The following is a 23,579-nucleotide window of genomic DNA, read 5'->3' as shown; positions in this document are numbered from 1 at the left end:
ATGTTCTCAGTTATATTCCACTACTAAAATATTTTTTTGGGAAAAAACAGTGTAATAAAACAGGCTTTCTGATTTATTACCAATAAAGCTACATTGATACAAACCCTATACTATTAAAATAATCAAGAGGTTTTCATTAAACTTGTAGTATTTACAAGAAAGCCCAGTTCTGAGCAAACTGAAAACATTAGAAGCCAGCACACCACAAAATGTTCCATGCTTAAAATTATTCATGGACTACATATTTTATATTTCTTCGCATAAATAGTTTCTTTGTCCGGGTCTAAAAAAAAAAAAACCCAAACTGATTTCCGTCGAGTCGATTGTGATTCATAGCAACCCTATAGGACACAGCAGAACTGCTCCAAAGAGTTTCAAAGGCATGCCTGGTAGATTCAAACTGCTGACCTTTTGGTTGGCAGCTGCAGCACTTAACCACTATGCCACCAGGGTTACAAAATATATTTGTAGTAGTTTTTAAGGAATGAATATCTATTCACAAATAATTATTTTGGCATAAGATTTTCCACTTCTTTTTGCCCAATACAATAAAATTAATCATCAATAAACACATAAAATAAGGAATGAAAAGTTTTTAAAAATTCTAGGCAATAGCCAACTGAATTCAAGATCATTTAAATGGAAGCATATTCTAATGGTTACTACTAGCAGAATATCAAATATTTACCTGCACACAATAAAACCATACTGAAATAAAAATAAGACTAACAATTGGTATCCAAGTCGGACAGAAATACTTGTTGTGAGGTTCATACTAGAGTAATACTAATACACTAACAAGGTCATTGAGTAGTAAGTCTTCTTTTGAAGGTGTAAACTTCCATTGATCATTATGTTCTAGTAGGATCTATTTAATCACAGTTAATAACAAGAACTGAATAAATAACACTATTTACATCTGTGCGTACAGGTAAAGGAGTCTTCGTGGTGCAGTGATTAAGCTCTTGCCTGCTGAGAGAAAGATGCGTGATGGTTCGAACCACTCCACAGGAGAAAGATGTGGCAGTCTGCTTTCATAAAGATTACAGCCTTAGGAACTTTATAGGGCAGTTTTTTTTTTTCTACTCTGTCCTACAGGGTCACTAGGAGTTGGAATCGACTCTAAGACACACAGCGACAACACGTATAGGTAAAAGAGGAAAACGGTGACAAGAAACCAGGCCTTTCATCTCCTGGGCCAGTGTAATATCCACTACATCATTTTAGCTGGCCACGTAGACAAGGAAATCAGATGCAGACTTAAGTGAAAGGTGTCTCTCAAGCTGGACGAATCACTGCACGGTATCTGCAGTGGATGGAGCTGGGGTGTTGAAGGTTTTGGCTGAAAAACAAACATGGCAGGAAAGAAAATGGCCACAGGTTGCTCACAAGAACCAGTCACTGAAATCTTTTGGTCTTTCTCCCAAGTAAATGTCTTAATACTTTCTCTTAATAGTCAGGGATGAGCTCTGGAAAGCCTTGGGGCAGAGGAACCACCCTGAGAGGTAGCCATGAGATCAGCCAGAAGACTTCAGAGAAGACCCTGAATTTTAATGATGGGAACCTATTTCACAGTATGGCTCAAACTACAGAGTCCCTTCATGGCAATAATAATGCTGCTGATTGCTAAAATGCTCTGGGCACTTTACTTTCTGTCAGGTAGTATTTCAAGTGCTACCCACGTATAGAAGTGCTTAATCCCCGTTACAATCCTATGAAGTAAGAACTGTAATTATCCCCATTTACATAGAAAGGAATAGAGCCTTCCCCAAAGTCACATAATTCAACCCAGTCTGTCTCTAGAGCTAATCTATGCAGCCTCAAAATTTTTCAGAACTGGTAAGAAAGTGTTTTATTAGACTGTAACAAATGAAGAGACACAAGCTGGTAGAAAAAACATTTAATCAGAAATTTTCTCCAGACCTCAAAAGTCAAATCCCAAATTCCAGAATTGAAATGTTATTTAAAACATATGCCTCTTTAGATCCTAGGGAAAATGAAGAGTGCCCTTTTTAAAAAAATTGAAAGCAGCTATTACTTCCTCTTAGAGTTGACCTGACCCTCAGAGGGTCAGCAAATCCAATTTCCAACCCAAGGTAGGAATCTATCTTTAGCGCATCACTGCCTGATGGTCATCCAGCCTTTTGTTGAGTTTTCCATCATATGGAGGCAGCACAATTCACTGTTGGATAGCTCTGATTACTGTGAATAATTTTTCTTCAGTAAAAATCTACGTCCTCAGAACATCTACCATCTGCTAGAATATGATATCTATCACGTCTCCCTTTAGTCTTCTGTTTTCCAGGCTAAGCACATCTGGTTTCTTCAATAGGTTTGAAAATGCATGGTTTTTAAACCCTCACTTCCCTCTCACTTTTCCTCCTTCACCCTTCCACTTTCTTATTATACTCACCTTTGCTCCTTAATCTTTACCTTCTCCTCAGTACTGATACTATAGTTCCCCTCAAATTATTGGACTCATGGGCTTCCACAGCTTAGGCAAGAACAAGAAGGGGGAAGCATATTACTCTTCCTTCTGGAGCTAGGGGTGGGGAGGTACGTGTTTCTAATAATTGTGTTTGGCACTCAAAATGTATTTTTTCATTGGAATCTGGTACAAGTACTTGAAGTAATATTAGATTAATGTTTTAGGTATAATTTAGTTAAAACAATTTAGTTATGCTGGCCTGGAAACTATATTTTAATGAAAAAAATGTATTCTTACTCTAAGGCGCTATTAGAGGACAACTTAACTCCTAAGTAGGAATCTGCTTGTATATTTGAAAAAAAAAATTAGAAAATTATGTGATGCAATCATGTGAAGACAATGGTAAAGATGGGTCTCATTCTGTCAAGTAAAACAGCCATTATGTCAGAGAGAAATAAATGAAATCGGCAGAATTTAAACAAAAGAGGAACTTGCAAGTGAAAAAGATTTTGCATTATTTAGCTATCAGAGAAGGCAGACTTATCCAACCAGAATTTACCCTGGAATTTTGGCCTCATTCAAACACAAAGAGAGTCTGTCCCTGCTTTGTGAATAAATTATATGGTTCTAATTTTCCACTGTTGAAAGAGCTTTGAAAAAATGCTCCAAATTTACTTCCATATTATTCCAAACTTAAAAATATAACGTATGTTAAAAGCAAGTTTCTGAATCCTGAGTTTTTCAACCATGGACAGAACAAAAAATGATTATTCTTTTCACTCGTACCTTTGAGCAGAATGCAAGATAATAACAAAGAAATGTTACCCTCAGTAGATTAAAATTGTTCTCACAATTCTGGTTTCTAGTCCCGTATTATAACATCGATTTAAAGCTCTTTGTTTTTTTTTTGGTCTGGAACCAAACAAGAACCCAAACCCATTGCCATCAAGTTGATATAGCGACCCCATAGGACAGAGTAGAACTGTCCCATAGGGTTTCCAAGGCTGTAAATGTTTACAGAAGCAGACTGACACTTCTTTCTCCCGTGCAGTCACTGGTATACTTGAAACACTGACCTTTTGGTTAGCAGCCAAGTGCTCAACCACTGTGCCACCAGGGCTCTTTTGGTCTAGAGGAACTCTAATTTTATATTGTTTGGCTCAGAAATCAATATCAGAAGCAGTATCAGTATTGTACTTTGAAAGGCTAACTTATTATTAGAAAAGAGTTTATAACAACTGAATTCTTTATCCAGGCACCTACCTGCTAAACTACCAAGGGTAAGCATTCTGCGGCCTACTCTCTCAACAAGCCAGACTCCCACAAGGGTGAAAATGAAATTTGTGAAGGCTGTAACAGAAGCCAGCCATATTGCAAGTCTATCATCTTCAACACCAGACATCTGCAGGATAGTTGCACTGTAGTACCTGTGAGGCAAAGAAAAAACAATTGCTGCTGAGAGTTATGCAAAGGAAGTTAACCAGATAGGAAAACACCCACCCACTCAAAAAAAAAAATCCTGAATAGCTACAGTAATAACATCAAGTTAACATGGGAATTCACACAAGATGTTTAAGGACAGGAATCTTGTCTTATTTTTCTTTATATTCCCTTAGTGTTTAGCACAGAGCTGTGAGTTCTGCAGATATTCAATTAAAGTTTGTGAATGTAATGGTAACTTCATTTAAAAACAAATTACAGGCTGAAAAAGTAGTTATAATTTATGGTAAAAACTTGGTACATTTATGACTATCATGTTTTCAATAAACAATCACTATATAGAGACTACGTTCAGGTAAAATTTATTTTGAACTCTGTATAATCAAGAAAAGACTCAACTAAGTGGACTGGACTGAAGGTTTTAACAGTAAAATAGACCCCAAAACTAGGGACAGTGGTAGCTGGTAGCTTGATAGGATAAATCCATGGAATGATGACGAGTCATCATATGTTATGAATTAATGAACTTAAAAGAATAAAGTGATGCCCTACATGTAATAAGGAAAGTGTGATATAATGACAGAAATCTGATAAAGGTAAGGAATCTCTTCAAAGAAGACATAAGGTTAAGAATGTATCAGTATTTTATCCAGCACTGAGTAATGAGATAGTTGACATAATGGACATGGTAACAGTCATTTGATTCCTAGAAAAGTATACTCATTGGTGAAGTAGGTCTCTATGCTTTGGCACAGTCTGCATGATTAGGCTCTGTAGACTCATTTTATGCTAAATAAATTCACTAGCTCTTAAAAAATTATAATGCCAATTTGATGATACACAATGGGACACACATCTGGCACAGTAAAGGATAATAGACGTCTCGCAGGACACTTCTTTTCTGGTGGAAATATAAGTACTTGTACCTGCTGACTACTTTAAAGGTAACCTTAAAACAAAACAAAACTAATACTCTTGGTGAATCATCTATGAAATATGATAGAACATGGCTTTGCCTGACTTTTCAAGCCATTCTAAAAAAAGTTAGCTTTACGGACAATCTGATAATGGACATCCCACGTGTCTGTCAGTTTGTCACACTGTGGGGCTTGCGTGTTGCTGTGATGTTGCAAGCTATGCCACTGGTATTCAGATACCAGCAGGGCCACCCATGGAGGACAGGTTTCAGCTGAGCTTCCAGACTAAGACAGACTAGGAAGAAGGACTCGGCAGTCTAGCCAGTAAAAACCTTACAAATAGCAGCAGAGCATTGTCTCAAATAGTGCCGGAAGATGAGCCCCCCAGGTTGGAAGACACTCTAAAGGCAACTGGGGAAGAGATGCCTCCTCAAACTAGAGTTGACCCTAATGACATGGATGGAGTAAAACTTTCCAGACCTTCAAAATGAGAAGAAACAGCTGCAAACATCCATTAATAATTAGAACTGGAATGTTTGAAGTATAAATCTAGGAAAACTGGAAATTGTCAAAAGTGAAATGGAACACATAAACATCAGTATCTGAGGTGTTACTAAGCTGAAATGGACTGGTACTGGCCGTTTTCAATCAGACAATCATATAGTCTACTATGCTGGGAATGACACCTCGAAGAGGAATGGTGTTGCGTTCATCGTCAAAAAGAATGTTTCAAGATCTATCCTGAAGTACAACGCTGACAGTGATAGGATAATATTCACATGCCTACAAGGAAGAACAGTTAATACAACTATTATTCAAATTTATGCACCAACCTGTAAGGCCAAAGATGAAGAAACTGAAGATTTTTCTCAGCTTCTGCAGTCTGAAATTGATCGAACATGCAATCAGGATGCATTGCTAATTACTGGTGATTGGAATGCATAAGTTGGAAACAAAGAAGGATCAGTAGTTGGAAAATATGGCCTTGGTGATAGAAACAATGCTGGAGATTGAATGATAGAATTTTGCAAGACCAATGACTTCTTCATGGCAAATACCTTTTTTCACCAACATAAACGGCGAGTACACACATGGACCTTACCAGATAGAATAAACAGGAATCAAATCAACTGCATCTGTGGAAAGAGACAATGGGAAAGCCCAATATTACCAGTCAGAACAAGGCCAGGGGCTGACTGTGGAACGGACCATCAATTGCTCATATGCACATTCAAGCTGAAACTGAAGAAAATCAGAGCAAGTCCGCGAGAGCAAAAATACGACCTTAAGTATATCCCAACTGAATTTAGAGACCAACTCAAGAATAGATCTGACGTCTTGAACTCTAATGACCAAAGACCAGACGAACTGTGGAATGACATCAAGGACATCATACGTGAAGAAAGCAAAAGGTCATTGAAAAGACAGGAAAGAAAGAAAAGACCAAGATGGATGGATATTCTGAAACTTGCTCTTGAACGTGAAGCAGCTAAAGCAAAAGGAAGAAATGATGAAGTAAAAGAACTCAACAGAAGATTACAAAAAGTGGCTCAAGAAGACAAAGTAAAGTATTAAAATGACATGTGCAAAGAGCTGGAGATAGAAAACCAAAAGGGAACAACATGCTCAGCGTTTCTCAAGCTGAAAGAACTGAAGAAAAAATTCAACCCTCGAGTTGCAATAGGGAAGGATTCTATGGGAAAAACACTAAATGACACAGGAAGCATTAAAAGAAGGTGGAAGGAATATACAGTCATTATACCAAAAAGAATTAGTTGATGTTCAACCATTTTAAGAGGCAGCATATGATCAGGAACCAGTGGTACCGAAGGAAGACGTCCGAGCTGCTCTGAAGGCATTGGTGAAAAACAAGGGTCCAGGAACTGATGGAGTATCAACTGAGATCTTTCAACAAATGATATAGCACTGGAAGTGCTCACTCATCTGTGCCAAGAAATTTGGAAGACTGCCACCAGGTCAACCAGAAGAGATTCATATTTATGTCTATTCCCAAGAAAGGTGATCTAACCAAATGCAGAAATTATAGAACAATATAATCAATATCACATACAAGCAAAATTTGGCTGAAGATCATTAAAAAACGGCTGTAGCAGTATATCAATAGGGAAATGCCCGAAATTCAGGCTGGTTTCAGAAGAGGATGTGGAACCAGGGATATCATTGCTGATGTCAGATGGATCCTGGCTGAAAGCAGAGAATACTAGAAGGATGTTTACCTGTGTTTTATTGACTATGCGCAGGCATTTCACTGTGTGGATCATGACAAATTATGGATAACACTGAGAAGAATGGGAATTCCAGAATACTTAATCGTGCTTATGAGGAATCTGTACATAAATCAAAAGGCAGTTGTTTGGACAGAACAAAGGGATACTGATTGGTTTAAAGACAGGAAAAGTGTGTGTCAGGGTTGTATCCTTTCACCATACCTATTCAATCTGTATGCTGAGCAAATAATGTGAGAAGCTGGACTATATGAAGAGGAATGGGGCATCAGGCTTGGAGGAAGACTCAATAACAACCTGCGTTATGCAGATGACACAACCTTGCTTGCTGAAAGTGAAGAGGACTTGAAGCACTTACTGATGAAGATTAAAAACCAAAGCCTTCGGTGTGGATTACACTTCAACATAAAAAAAAAAAAAATCCTCTCAACTGTACCAATAAGCCACATCATGATAAATGGAGAAAAGACTGAAGTTGTCAAAGATTTCATATTACTTGGATCCACAATCACCACCCATGGAAGCAGCAGTCAAGAAATCAAAAGATGCATTGCGTTGGGCAAATCGGCTGCAAAGGACCTCTTTAAAGTGTTGAAAAGCAAAGATGTCACCTTGAAGACTAAGGCATGCCTGACTCAAGCCACAGTATTTTCCATCACGTCATATGCATGTGAAAGCTGGACAATGAATAAATAAGATCGAAGAAGAATTGACGCCTATCAATTGTGTTGGTGAATAATATTGAATATACCATGGACTGCCAAAAGAATGAACAAAGCTGTCTTGGAAGAAGTACAATCAGAATGCTCCTTAGAAGCAAGGATGGTGAGACTGCATCTTTCATACTTTGGACATGTCGTCAGGAGGGATCAGCTCCTGGAGATAGACCTCATGCTTGGTAAAGTACAGGGTCAGTGGAAAAGAGGAAGACCTCAACGAGATGGACTGACACAGTGGCTGCAACAATGGGCTCCAGCATAACGATTGTAAAGATGGCACAGGACTGGGCAAGTGTTTTGCTTTGTTGTGCACGGCGTCGCTATGAGTCGGAACTGACTCAAAAGCACCGAGCAACATCAATGACAAGTAATATGTTAAATCATGTTGGATATTTCTATGGTTAAAACCTACAGTTTCTGAATATCAATATTTTCATAATATTGCTGAAATAAATATGTTTCAAATACTTTAAGTCATCTTTGACTCACTCATGGCTTCTATTTTTTAAATTAATGATGGCTGTTCTTAAGTAAAATACTAACACTATCGTGAATTCATTCATCATAAAAAGTACTTTCTCCTTTTCTTTTGGCAAACTAAACTTATAAATTACTATGCAGCATGAAGATGTGCTTTCCTGATCACACTAAAAATTATGCCAACCATCTTAAGACTCTGAATTTTGACAGCTGTTACAAAAAGAGAAATTCCCAGTGGAACTACTCCCATCATCACAGAAATTGTGAATGCTTTGCAGTCAGAGTGTAAAGTGATAATAAAAATAATAAAAACAATAAATTCCATCTGAACAGTGCTTTAGTTTCCAAGTGCCACTGTATACATTATCTCATCTGATTTTCGCACAGACCTACACAAGGTCAAACCTACATGTAACCACTGAGAAACTAATGTAAATACCAAATCTAAGAAGGCCAAAACCAGTAGAACTGTCAACAGAAAATTCAAATATCTGAAGTCCTCTAGTGGCGTAGTGGTTAAGAGCTATAGCTGATAACCAAAAGGTTGGCAATTCGAATCCACCAGGTGATCCTTGAAAATTCTACGGGCAGTTCTACAGTCTTACAGGGTCACTATGAGTCGGAATTGACTTGACAGCAATGAGTTTTTATGCTATTATGTTTTGTTGGTCTTCTCAATGCTTTAAAAATAGAGCTATATCGCACAAAAGGTAATTCTTTCAATAAGAGCCATAAAAAAAGGGAGGTATTTTGATGTTTTTATTTTTGATACAATAAATTCATGAAATTGCAAATATTAAATCAGGGGACAAAAAAGGGAGTGATATCAAGCAAAATAAGCTGTTTAGTCTCTGAATTTTACTTAAGATGAAAACGTTCTGTAAGCTATGAAAAATCTTCTCCTATAGTACCTGATTTTAGAGACAGAACACAGCCTGGGAATGAGAAACCTACATGCTAATGGCATCTCTGTGGTTTGTTGGCCAAGTTGGAGAGCACAATCCCTTGCTCATTTAATATCTACCTAAAAAAAAATAAAATAAAAAATATTGAGAGCTTACTTACTTTGTAAGTTATGTGAGTTAGTAAGATCCCACAGACATGTTACTAGACCCTCAAGAAGTTCACAGGTTAGTAAAAGACAATGAAATGGGAAGAAGTAATTTTAATACCACATAATGGGCCACAAAAGGAACACAAGTTACAACATGAAATAAAGGACAGAGCAAATAATCTTACTTGATATGGAAGCCTCCCTGATTTTTCAGAACATTTAATGCTTGAGTAAAGTCTTAAAGAATTCACAGGGGTTTGAAATGGCACTTGTAGTGAAGGAAACGACACATACAAAGGAGAAAAGTACAAAGCCACAACCAGTGTGTGGGGTTCACAAACCTATGTGCCTTACCATGGCTGGAACATAGGGTGTACATAAGAGGGCGGCGTGACACAGGTTGTAGCAGATGCTTCTGTTTGGAGCGACCTTGATTGCCACGCTACATGTTTGAGTTTTATTCGGTAGGCAATGGAAAAACCATTAAATGATCATTAAATGACTGAACTGATGGTATATAGTTTTTCCCTAAATTTTATTTATTTTTTTGTAGTTGAGAATATACACAGCAAAGCATACACCAAAACTCAACAGTTTCTACATACACAACTTAGTAACACTGATTACATTCTTCGAGTTGTACAATCATTCTCGCCCTCCTTTCCTGAGTTGTTTCTCTCTCGTTAATATAAATTCACTGCCCTGTAAGGTTCCTATCTAATCTTTCAAATTGCTACTGTGAATCTGATTCCATATAGATAGTCCTTAAAAGAGCATTATGCTCAAGGCGGACTTTTTTTTTTTTTTTAAACTAGTTAAGCTAAACCATTGTTCAGTTTTAAGATGACTTCAGGGGATATTTTTGGTTTAAAGTTTAAAGATTATCTCAGGGCAATAGTTTCAGGGGTTCATTTACCCTCCACGGCTCCAGGAAGTCTTGACTCCATAAGAATTTGAAATTCTGTTCTACATTTTCCCCCTTTTGATAAGGATTCTTCTATGGAATCTTTGATCAAAATATTCAGTTATGGTACCTGGGCACCATCCAGTTAGTTCTTCTGGTCTCATGGCAAAGGAGGCAGTTGTTCACAGAGGCAGTTAGCCACACATTCCATATCTTCCTCCTGTTCCTGACTTTCCTTTTTCCTCTGTTGCTCCAGGTGAATAGGAAGTGAGAGCAACTACTGTGCCTTGGATAGCTACTTTTAGACCCCAGGTATTACACAACATACTAGGAGGTAGAACACGAGCATTAAACACATTATTAGGCCAATTAACTGGGATGTCCCATGAAACCATGACCCTAAACCTCCAAACTGAGGAACCAAATCCCATGAAGTGTTTGGTTGTACATAAGTGATTAAGGGTATCACATTAATCGTTTATATAAAAGTTCAACTTAACAACAAAAAGATGAATAATCCAATCATAAAATGGGCAAAGGACATGAACAGACATTTCACCAAAGAGGACAACGAAATGGCTACCAAACACAAAAAGATATTCAGCATCATTAGTCATCAGAGAGATGCAAATCAAAACCACAATGATACCATTTTCCTCCCAAAAGGATGATGAAGAATGGGAATTCCAGGGCACTCAACTGTGCTCTTAAGGAACCCGTATGTAGATCAAAAGGCAGCTGTTCAAACAAAACAAGGGGATACTGTGCAGTTTAAAATCAGGAAGGTGTGCATCAGGGTTGTATTCTTTCACCACGCCTATTCAATCTGTATGCTGAGTGAATAATCTGAGAAGCTGGATTATATGAAGAAGAACATGGCATCAGAACTGAAGGAAGACTCATTAAAAACCTGCATTATGCACATGACACCACCTTGCTTGCTGAAAGTGAAGATGGCCTGAAGCACTTACCAATGAAGATCAAAGACCAAAGCCTTGTGCCTCAAAATAAAGAAAACGAAAGTCCTCAGATCTGGACCAAAAAACAACACCGTGATAAATGGAGAAAAGACTGAAGTTGTCAAGGATTTCATTTTACTTGGATGCACAATCAACACCCATGGAAGCAGCAGTCAAGAAATCAAAAGACACAATGGGCAAATCGGCTGCAAAAGACCTCTTTAAGCTGTTGCAAAGCAAATATGTTACCTCGAAGACTAAGGTGCCTGATCCAAGCCATGGTGTTTTCAATTGTCTCATATGCATGTGAAAGCTGGGTGATGAATAAGAAAGACAGAAGAACTGACGCCTTTGAATTGTGGTGTTGGTGAAGAATATTGAATGTACCATGGACAGCCAAAAAAAATCAACAAATCTGTTGTGGAAGTACAGCCAGAAAGCTCCTTAGAAGCAAGGACAGCGAGACTTTGTCTCACATACTTTAGACATATTATCAGGAAGGATCAGTCCCTGGAGAATGACAACAGGCTTGGTTAAGTAGAACGTCAGGGAAAAAGGGGAAGACCCTCAATGAGATGGACTGACACAGGATCAGGCAGTGTTTTGCTCTATTGTACATAGGGTCACTTTGAGTAGGAGCCAACTCGATGACACCTAACAACAATGATGGCTAAGATTAACCATTAACTTCCCCCTCTCTCCTTCCCTCCTGCCCCTGGTAACCACTAATAAACTTTGGTCCCTATACATTTGCCTTTTCTTGTCTTTTTATATAAATGAGTTCATACAATATTTGTCCTTCTGTGATGGGCTTATTTCCACTCAGCATAATGTTTTCAAGCTCTATCCATACTGTAACATGTTCCAAGATTTCACTTTTCCTACTGGATGAGTAGTATTCCACTGTATGTATGTACTACATTTTGTTCATCCATTCATCTGTTGATGGGCATTTAGGTTGCTTCCACCTTTTGGCTATTGTGAATAGTGCTGTAATAAACACTGGTGTACAAGTCTCTTTCTGAGTCTCTGCTTTCAAGTCTTTTGGGTATATACCTAGGAATGGAACTGCTGGATTATACTGTAGTTTTTTTTTTAATTTTTTGAGAAACTGTTACACTGTTTTCCACAATGTCTGTACCATTTTGCATTTCTACCAGAATGGATAAGGGTTCTAATTTCCCCACATCCTTGTCAACATTTGTTCTTTTTTTTTTTTTTTAAATCTTACTCATCCTAGTGTGAATGAAATGGTATCTCACTGCAGTTTTTATTTCCATCTCTCTGATGACTAATGACCCTCAATATCTTTTCATGTGTTTGGTGGCCATTTCAATGTCTTCTTTGGTGAAATGTCTATTCATGTCCTTTGCCCACTTTATGATTAGATTATTTGTCTTTTTGTTGTTAAATTGTTGAATTTTTCTATATATTTTGGTTATTACGTTCTTGTTGGATATATGGTTTCTAGAAGATATCCTCCTAGTTGGTAGCTTGCCTTTTCACTTTTTTGGTAATGTTTTTGGATGAACAAAAGTTTCTAATTTTTATGAGGTCCCATTTATTTACTTTGTCTTTTGCTGTTTGTGATTTTGTAATATTAGATGATCCATTGTTGAAAGCTAGGCCTGACAGCATTGCCCCTGCTTTGATTCTAAGAATTTTATGGTTTTAGTTTGCACATTTAAGTCTTTAATCTATTTTGAATTTTGTTTTCATGTATGGTGTGAGACATGGATCCTGCTTCATTTTTTTACATGTGGAAATCCAATTTTCCCAGCATCATTTATTGAAGAGGCTCCTCTTTCTCCATTGAATGGACTTAGCACCCTTTTCAAAAATTAGTTGGTTATAGACATGTGGGTTTACTTCTGAACTCTCAATTTTATACTATTAGTCTTTGTGCCTACTGTTGTAACAGTACCATGTGTTTTGATTACTGCAGCTGAATAGTATGTTTTAAAATCAGGAACTGTAGTATTCCTACTTTGTTCTTCTCTTTCAACACTGTTTTACCTATTTGAGGCCTCTTGACATTCCTTATAAAGTTGAAGATTGGTTTTTCTATTTCTGTAAAGAAGGCTGTTGGAATTTTGATTGGGATTTCGTTAAATCTACAGATCACCTGGGGCAGTAATGACATCTTAACAAAATTAAGTCTTCAATTCACGAACATGGAACTTCTTTCCATTTATTTAAGTCTTCTTTAATCTCTTTCAGCAGTGTTTTACAATTTTCATTCATTGTATAAATCCTTTACTTCCCTGGTTAGACTTATTCCTATGTATTTTATTCTCTTAGATGGTATTGTAAATGGAATTGTTTCCCTAATTTCCCTTTCAGATTCCTCATTGCTGGTGTATAGAAACCCAAGTGATTTTTGTTTGTTGGTCTTGTACCCTGCACCTTTGCTAAATTCCTCTATTAGCTCTAGAAGTTTTCTTGGACTCTTCAGGACTTTCTATATATAGGATCATATAATCCACAGAGATAATGCTACTTCTTCTTTTCCAAACTAGATACTTTTTATTTCTTTTCCTTGTCTAATTGCTCTGGCTAGGACTTCTAATACAATACTGAATAGAAGTGGTAAGAAAAGGCACCCTTGTCTTGTTTCTAATTTCAAGGAGAAAGTTCCCAGTCATTATCCATTAAGTATAATATTGGCCATCGGCTTTTTATACATGCCTTGAGTCATGATGTGGATTTTCCCTTCTATTCCAATCTTCTTTAGGGTTTTCATCAAGAAAGGGTGTTAGATTTTATCAAATGCTTTTTCTCCATCCATAGAGATGATCATGTGATTCTTTTCCTTTGTTGTTATTGATGTGGCGTATTACATTTGATTGATTTTCTAATGTTGAACCATACCTACATTTGTGGGAGAAATCCCACTTGGTCATGGTGTATGACTCTTTTGATATGCTGTTGGATTCTGTTTGCTAGAATTTTATTGAAGGTTTTTGCATCTGTAGTCCTAAGAGATATTAGGTTGTAGTTTTCTTTCTTTTTGTGGTGTCTTTGTCTGGTGGTATATTGTTTTGAAGCAGATTTCAAGCCATTACACTAACAACAGGCAACTATATTACATTAATGGAATACAGCAAGAGCAGGGGCTAAAATTCACTAATAACCTTCTATCTTCCTGTTAGCAAGAACTGTAACTTCTACCCACACTGAATCTTTTCCCAGCAGATTTACTTAAGCTTCATCTTCTTTTTCCTTTCTGTAGCATTGGTAAATGTATTCGTTTTTATTGTTGTATAAAAAATTACCATAGGTTTGGAGAGGAGTGATATCAAACAAAATAAGGTGGTCAGCCTCTGAATTTCATTTAAAATGAAAACTGTTTTGTAAGTATGAAAAAAAAGTGAACTTCTTCCATAGTACTTGCTCTTTAGAGGCAATTAATACAATACAAATTTATCTTAAGCTGTATAGGTTAAAAGTCTGACGCTAGTCTCACTGGGCTAAAAATCAAGGTAGTCAGCAGTGCTGTGCTCCTTTCTGGAGGCTCGAGGAAAGGATCTGATTTCTTGACTTTTCCAGCTTCTAGAGGCCACTTACATTCCTGTGCTCATAGCTCCTTTTTTCATCTTCGAAGCCAGAATCAGAGAGTCGAGCCCTTCTCATGGTGCATCACTCTGACCTCCTCTTGTGCCTCTTTCTACATTTTAGGACCTCTGTGATTTATACTGGTCCACTTGGATAATCCAGGATAATCTCCATACAGTATTTTAAGGTATGCTGATTAGCAAACTTAATTTCATGTGCTCTCTTAATTTTCCTTTGTCATTAAATGTAATATATTCACGGATTCCAGGGATTCGAACATGGGTATCTTCTTAGTAGTTCTTAGTTGCCATTGAGTCGACTCTGACTCACAGAAACTTTATGTATAACAGGAGGAAATGTTGCCTGGTATTGTGCCATCTTGGGGGCTCATTATTCTGCTTATCAGAGTAAAAGTGCTAATAAGCAGTAAAGTAAGCAAAAGGCTAACAGAGAAGGTGAAAGAATGAAAGAAGGACATTAAGGTGTAATCAGTCCCAGAAAAATTCAGGCAGCAATTATATTTTTTTTTCATAGGGCAGGGGATAACACATTTAGGTCAGAAGGGCTCACAAACTTAGTTTCTAAAAGTTAGATCACGGTGTTTGTGGAAAGTTACATCTTAAAATGTATAAATTTCAATGTTTTCATAAATGATGATATCAGTCAACCGTTTATGTAATGGGTTATCATTGTACTTACAATCTTATAAGCCTTTATGTAGTAGCTTGAATTTTCAGGAGAATGAGTATTCATTCAAATGCTGTATAAAGCATAGAGGGCTTTCTCATAAAGATCATTATGAACAGCTGAAAAAGACTTTCTTTCTTTTTGGACTCAAAGCAGGGATGCTTTCTCTTTTCAAAGTCATTTTATAATATCTATCAAACAAACTGTTATCTTCTTCAAAGATTCCCTAGACATCTTTGGTCATCTCACACACGCTATCTCTTTCCTCAAAGTGAGGCTGAAGGGCCTGAAGGCAGCGTGTTCTCATAGAAGACCAGTCTGCAACTCTCTGTAGATGTCTGAGAGTAAAAAGGGCTGGAACTGTACGTGCAGTGCTATCTCAGAGATTATGCAAGACCCAGTTTTCAGCCCTGAATTTAAATATGAGTAAAACAAAATAGCTCTAGAAATATGTAGGCTTGGTAGTGGCAATCTATTGTAATTATGGGTTTTAACTAGCAATAAAAGAATAAACAAGCTTAGTAAATTTTATATGCTTAGTAAAATACATATATTAAGTTCGTAACCAAAGAAAGCATTTCCTAGGAATTTCTGAAAGAGAGTTTTTTTTTTTTTTTAAGCTTCCTGAGGCCATAGCCTGTCTTTTTTATACTTCCATTGCCAGTACAAGGAGGCCTGGTTGCACAGTGGTTAATCACTTGGCTGCTAATTCAAGGTCAGCAGTTTGAACCCACCAACTGCTCCAGGGGAGAAAGATGTGAAGATGTGCCAGTCTGCTTCTGTAAAGATTACAGCCTTGGAAACCACATGGGGCAGTTCTACTCTGCCCTGTAAGGTCACTATGATCAATGGCAACAAGTTTGGTTTGGGATTTGATATTGTCAGCATGTCAGAGTTAACAACAAGAAGTAGGTATTCAATACCCTAGAGAAATAACAGCCATCACATGAATAAACGTATGCACACCCATGTTCACTGCAGCATTGTTCACAACAGCAAAAAGACGGAAACAACCTAGATGCCCATCAACAGATGAATGACTAAACAAACCATGGTACATACACACAATGGAGACACCGATGAATCTGCGAAGCATTTCACAACATGGATTTATATGGAGGGCATTATGCTGAGTAAAATAAGTCAATCAAAAAAGGACAAATATTGTATGAGACCACTACTATAAAAACTCATGAAAAGGTTTACACACAAAAAGAAGCAATCTTTTGACCGTTACGAGGGAGAAGAGGGGTAGGGATGGAAAAATACTAAACAGACAATAGATAAGTGGTAACACTGGTGAAGGGTAAGACAGTATACGATACTGGGGAAGCCAGCAAAACTTGCACAAGGCAAGGTCATGGAAGCTCCACAGTCACATCCAAACTCCGTGAGGGGCTGGATTACTGGGCTGGGGGATGTGGGAACCATAGTCTCAGGGAACATCTAGCTCAACTGGCATAACATAATTTATAAAGAGAATGTTCTACATTTTACTTTGGTGAGTAGCGTGTGGGGTCTTAAAGCCTGTGAGTGGCCATCTAAGATACTTCACTAGGCTCAGCCCTTTGGTAGCAAGACAGAATGAAGAAAACTAAAGACACAAAGGAAAAATTAGTCCAAAGGACTAATGGGCCATGACTACCACGGCCTCCACAAGACTAAGTCCAGTACAACTAGATGATACCTGGCTACCACCACTGACTTCTCTGACAGGGATCACAATAGAGGGTCCTAGACAGAGCTGGAGAAAAATGCAGAACAAAATTCTAATTAAAAAAAAAAAAAAAAAACACTAGATTTACTGGCCTGATAGAGACCAGAAACCCCGAGAGTATGGCCCCCAGACATCCTTTTAGCTCAGTAATGAAGTCACTTCAGAGGTCACTCCAGAGGTTCACCCTTCAGCCGAAGATTAGACAGACCCATAAAACAAAACAAGGCTAAAGGGGCACACCAGCCCAGGGCGAAGGACTAGAAGGCTGGGAGGGATAGGAAAGGGGAGTGTTGACATGTCATAGGGTTGTTAACCGATGTCATAAAACAATAGGTGTACTAACCGTTTAATGAGAAGCTAGTTTGTTCTGTAAACTTTCATCTAAAGTACAATAAAAAATAATAAAATATTGGAAAGAAAAAAGAGAAATAGGTGTTCAATATTTGTTTGGAATTAAGAATATTTATATAAAAGTACACGATAGAATAGCTAAAAAAATAAATAAAAAACTAATAGAGAGCAACAGAGGTAGAAGATGGCATTAATTAATGAAATCTTTAGATAATCACCATGTGTTAGCTCTAAAATTCCCAACAGGCAAGGGAAAACAGTAAATAAGGTTAACTGTCTGACAAAACAAATCAGTTCACAATTAAGGCAAACTTTTTCCTGCATGAAACTATAACGACTTTAATTTCATGAATAAAAGTGACATGGAACAAACCCTTCCTAACAGCTGGGGAGCTCATCTAAGAGAAATTAACTGCTGCAATTCAATCACGGTTATTTCGACTCATGTAGCATGAAGATGATGTGTTCCATCAGTGTTGCAGGCAGATTCCAAACACAGTCATGTTTGACATACACAACAGTTTTATGGGCTGTGCTCGTACCTGGGCTGTAAGGAGCACGGCTGATCGCATATATCTTAAAAGATTTCCATTATTTAAGTTATATTGTTCAGCTCTTTTAATTTTGTAGTATTATACATATATATATACTTACTTTAAAGACTATAAAATTTAAAATACCATTCAAATAAAAGCTGTCCACTTCTCTGAAAAAAATTATGTTTTCCTCTCAGAATGGTGTTTTTGGTCAAAAATCTGGATAACTGAAAAATACAGCAATAGCTTTCACAGAAGAATGCTTTACTCGAAACTCAAAAATCTTTTTAAAAAAATGATTAAAAACTTTCTAACATATTTTCATGTACTTTGTAAATTCAGAAATCCTCTCTGTATCTTATTAGATGTAAGACATAAAGGCAAAAATAAAGGTTTGAAAAATATAAATTAGGACTTCACTTATGTCACATGTATGTTTTGGACCAGCATACTAGTTCATTGTGTCATAGTATTCTTGAAATGATCATGCAAGAATCCAAAAAGCATAGCCCTAAGAAAGCATACTTATCAATTTATTACATTATAAAAACTATTTTCATAATATAATTTCATTAGTCTTTTGGGGAGAACAAAGAAAAAATGTGCCAAAGGAACTCGTGAGGAATTTCTACAGATCCCAACTATTCCCACATGACCTACCCTTTTTTATTGTTTTATATCAAAAGCATAATTTATTAATTTACGCTGTTTACCCAAATCTTATTAAAACATCTTGTATCATATTTACTCAAAGACTGAGAAGAAATTATGGTAGATTGCAAACTGGGGTCACAAAACATTCCCCTCCTTGTTGTCAGCTGCCCTGAAGTCACCACTGATTCATGGTGACTCTATGGAAGGAAAAACTGCCTGGTCCTCTGCCATCCCTATGATCAGTTGCAGATTGAGCTGTTGTGTTTCACAGGGTTTTCACTGGCTGCTTTTTGGAAGTAGATTACCAGGCTTTTCTTCTTACTCCATCTTAGTCTGGAAGCTTCACTGAAACCCATTCAGCATCATAGCAACACACAAGCCTCAACTGACAGACTAGTGGTGGCTGTGCTGTGCATATGGTGTACTGGCTGGGAATTCAACCAGGGGTTCGGGCGTGGAACGTGATAATTCTACCACTAAAACACCAATGCTCCTTGTGTAGTTAAAAAAAAAAAAAATGAAGCTGGTTTCCATCAAGTCAATTCCGATTCATAGTGACAGTACAGGACAGAGTGGAACTCCCCCTTAGAGTTTCCAAGGAGTGGCTAGTGGATTTGAACTGTTGACGTTTTGGTTAGCAGCCAAATGCTTAACCACTATGCCACCAGGGCCCTTAATGTACTTTGTTGTTGTTAGGTGCCCTTGAGTCAGTTCCGACTCATAGAAACCCCACAGGACAGAGCAGAACTGACCCATAGGGTCTCCAAGGAGCGGCTAGTGGATTTGAACTGCCGACCTTTTGGTTAGCAGCCGAGCTCTTCACCGAGACAGGCAGCCGCAGAGCTCAGCACTTCTAAGAGACACCTGCTCTCACTTATCTTCCTACATTGAGCAAAATAGGCTACACATTCTTTTGGAACTGTCCTTGACAAGATAGCTATAGAATGGGCAAAAACTCCTTGACAAGGTAACCACAGAACAGACATAGTAGGCCCCAACTGGTCTTAGTAGGCTTTTATGCTATCTCAACACTCCAAGTGAGCTATTAGCTCATTAAGTGCAAAATACATATAAGCACCCTGCCCAAGAATTCAACCCTTGTCTAGAGAAAATACATAATCACCCCAAGCCCTCAGTGCCTTGGCAAAGATCAATTCTGAATACTCATGATGAATCTGTATTTCCTTGTCTACTCTTTGTAAAAGCCCACCTCCCCAAGCTGCCTGAGAGCAGTCTTGGAAGTAACAGCCTAAACTGCTCATTTCCTTGTACAATGAAATAAAGATTTCTTTCTGATCTCTCACCCGAGCCTCTTGTTTATTGGCTGTAACAGGTCATGCAGAGCAAAACCTGGGGTTTTCACCCGGCAACATAACCACTGCGCCAACAGGGCTCCTTCCCTAGTTTTAGGTCTCCTAAATTAGTGGCTCTTAAAAGGATCACCTGCAGGGCCTGTTAAAACAGATTGCTTGACTCCACCCCACAAATCTGACAGAGTTTCTGATTTAGTAAGTTTGGGACCAAGAAGTTCATTTCCAATAAGTTCCCAGGTGATGGTGATGCTGCTTTAAAAACCACTTCCCCAAACTATCATTATAAACATTTTCTCTTCACCATGCACACAGTCCCTGCCTTACTCCAACTCTGGTTCAATCCAGTTATTCTCCTACTCTGCATTTACACCTGGCAGCTGAAAGGGGCTGGAGAAAAACACACAAATGGACCTCTCTTGAAATTCCGTAAGATGTTCACTCTCCAAAAGATAACTTCCTAACTTCTTCCAACCTGCCACTGTTTTAATCAAGCCAGCCTCAGGTAAAATCTTGCCTTATTTTCACAGAAAAAGTGTGATTAATTATCTCACCACCACCAATCTACCCGATCAATTTTAGGTTAATTCACAGAAAATCAATTAACACTTCAACATTTGCTGCTGGAATTAATTTTTCCTTCTTCTGCTTTTTCCCTAGAATTTATGTGGACCTCTCTTACAATGCGCATCACTTTCCCTCTGGTATTAGAGTTACTTAAATAAGCATCATATTTCCTCTACTAGACTATAAACGCCAAAAAGAAGTGTCTATGTATCCCTGGGCAGTGCAAACAGTGTGTTTGCTGCCAATAGGAAGGTTGCAGGTTCAAATCCACTCACAGGCACCTTGGAAGAAGGGCCTGGCAACCTACTTTCAAAAAATCAGTCATTGAAAATCCTATGGAGCACAGTTCTACTCTAACACACTAGGCAATTGGTTTTTAATATGTGATTCACCTTTGTAACTGCCAAAGTAGGCTTAAGGCTAGTAATTTTTAGACATTTAGTGTTTATTTAAATGAATGGATAGATGGTATGGCCTTCCACCTCTTTTTCTTTTTTTGCCATGCTTGTTAATTTGTTTATTGAGATATAATTCACATACTGTAATACTTACCTTTTTAACCTGTATGTTTCAGTAGTTTTTAGTGTATTTATAACTAAATTTTCATCTCTTAAATAACTTTAATAATTAACATTCATAATAAAATATTCAAGTAGTCCAGAGGCTTTAAAGAAATAAAAAAATTCGCCGTAGTAGGGTGAGAGGGAAAGTGTTTAAATGTACCCTAGATCTGTTTATCACGTAGGGCAAAACGCACAGCTGTGGAAATGACTGTCATCAAAGAAGTTTATTATACTTACAGTTCCCTGGAACAAGCAGGAATTGTAGGAGAGAGCCTATGCGTGGCAAGCAGGGTAAGGTTAGCTAAGTTTTAAAGGCTTCCTAAAACCAAAAAACCAAACCCGTTGCTATGGAGTCAATTCCCCTGGGGATTGGGAATTCTGAATAATTCCACAGTCTCAGTTACTTAGGGGTTGTCCCTAGGTGTTGCGTACCTGGCCCCAGGGCAATTACAGCAGGTGGGCAGTGGCAGGGGAAAACTGACCTGCCTACAGCCAAGGCCTCAAAATGTTATCAAGACGGTATTTTAGGAAAAAAAACTATATTACAGAAGGGTAAAGGGTTGTAAAGGAGCCCTGGTAGCGCAACAGTCAAGTATTAGGCTGCTAACCGAAGGGCTGGCAGTTTGAACCCATCTAGTGGCTCCACTGGATGAGAGACCTGGCAATTTGCTCCAGTAAAGATTACAGCCTAGAAAACCCTACAGGGTGGTTCTACTCTGTCACATGGGGTCAGCATGAGTCAGAACTGACTCAACAGCACCTCACAACAACATCAGAGGGCTGTATCTTGAATATCTTGGTTCCTACACACTCTACTGCCATCTCTTTCCTGATTCAGTTAAATTTCTTTCTACCTGACTAGCCAGTCCTGAGTGCCCAGTTTCCCTTGTGGCTAGAGAAGGGTACATTTTAAAAAAAAAGATGACTTTACATGATGTCTTAGTCATCTAGCGCTGCTATAACAGAAATACCACAAGTGGATGGCTTTAACAAAGAGAAATTTATTCTCTCACAGTCTAAGAGGCTACAAGTCCGAATTCAGGGTGCCAGCTCCAAGGGAAGACTTTTTCTGTCAGTCAATCTGGGGGAAGATCCTTGTCATCAGTCTTCCCTGGCCAAGGAGCTTCTCAGCACAGGGTCTCCAGGTCCAAAGGGCACCATATTCCCCTCGATCTGGTTTCTTGGTGGTATGAGGTCCCCAGGTCTCTCTGCTTGTTTCTCTCTTTTATACCCCAAAAGAGATTGACTTAAAACACAACCTCATCTTGTAGATTGAGTCCTGCCTCATTAACATAACTGCTACTAATCCCACTTCAGTAACATCATAGAGGTAGGATTTATGACACATAGAAAATCGTATCAGATGACAAAATGGTGGACAATCACACAATACTGGGAATCATGGACTAGCAAAGTTCACACACATTTTTGGGGGAACACAATTCATACTAGAACACATGACTTGTGAGTTTTTTTATCCAAACAATGACACAGACCATTTATTGTCCCCTAGTTCCAAACTGCACCTATTAAAGCAAAGTAGAGGCAAAAAGGTAATGGCCTATTTAAAATTTCTCTTGGGAGGCTTAAGAGCCTGAGTGTAAAAAAAGGGCAGGTTTTTACCTTTATGCAAAACACTGCTCCCAGCACTATCAAAAGGGAATCAAACAGCACTTTAAGTTCTAATGGCCTAAAAGATTTCTTTGTTAGCAAAGCATACAAGCTTTTACTTCATATAAAAGCAACATTTTAGAGCATGGTTACATGAAAATGTGATTATGCAAAGATATGCAGTTTTATGCACATTATATAATACCGACTCTCTATAGAATTACAGACTGGGAAAACAGATCAAGAGCATGCAGAATGGAGTGAAAAAAAGCAAAATGCAAAATTATGTAAAGGGTAGAATTTCAACTATTTGAATAATCACTGAAAAATAAAACAAATAAATACACCAAAATGTTAAGATATACTATTACTAGGTGATGAGGTTTAAGTGACTTCTTTTTTATGCTTTTTCAATTATGAACATATGTTATTTAAAAGTTTTGTTTAAAAATTTAGATTTCTGTAGATTAGAACTTGTTATACATTGTATTCAGACACAATAAGCCTCTAATTCTGTGAACTAAATTGAGTATTATTTTAGGTAAAACAAACATGAAGTAATAATCACGAGATACTAACGTGGGTATGTTTCCTCAGAATTTGACAGTCATGACTTATTTTTTTACCTCTGCCGAACTTAGTATTTTATTCAATGAAATCATCTTTATCTATTACATCTTGGTTTCCAAAACACTACAAATAACACATATTAAATTCCAAGCTGTCATGGATTGAATTGAATTATGACCCCCCCAAAATGTGGTTAGGCCATGATTCCCAGTATTCTGTGGTGGTCCTCCATTTTGTGATTGTAATTTTATGTTAAAAGGATTAAAAACCCACCAAACCCAATGCCGTCGAGTCTGATTCATTTCAAGATT

General features: G+C 37.7%; 1 protein-coding gene across 5 annotated transcripts in view; it reads right to left on the bottom strand.

Annotated features, from left to right (window-relative positions):
- The window catches only part of SLC2A13 (solute carrier family 2 member 13), a 371,468-nt gene that overhangs the window by 104,509 nt on the left and 243,380 nt on the right, over nt 1–23,579 (bottom strand). For all 5 annotated transcript variants that reach the window (XR_010321870.1, XM_010595831.3, XM_064284386.1 and 2 more), the window contains exon 5: nt 3,692–3,855. Coding sequence is in view for 4 of the 5 variants with exons in the window: in XM_010595831.3 (XP_010594133.2) it covers nt 3,692–3,855 (164 nt within the window). In the remaining variant the exon portion in view is untranslated. The remainder of the gene's footprint in view (nt 1–3,691; nt 3,856–23,579) is intronic.

The sequence above is a fragment of the Loxodonta africana genome, chromosome 4 (assembly GCF_030014295.1).
Source record: "Loxodonta africana isolate mLoxAfr1 chromosome 4, mLoxAfr1.hap2, whole genome shotgun sequence".
Classification (NCBI taxonomy): domain Eukaryota; kingdom Metazoa; phylum Chordata; class Mammalia; order Proboscidea; family Elephantidae; genus Loxodonta; species Loxodonta africana.
This window is presented reverse-complemented; position numbering and strand designations above follow the sequence as displayed.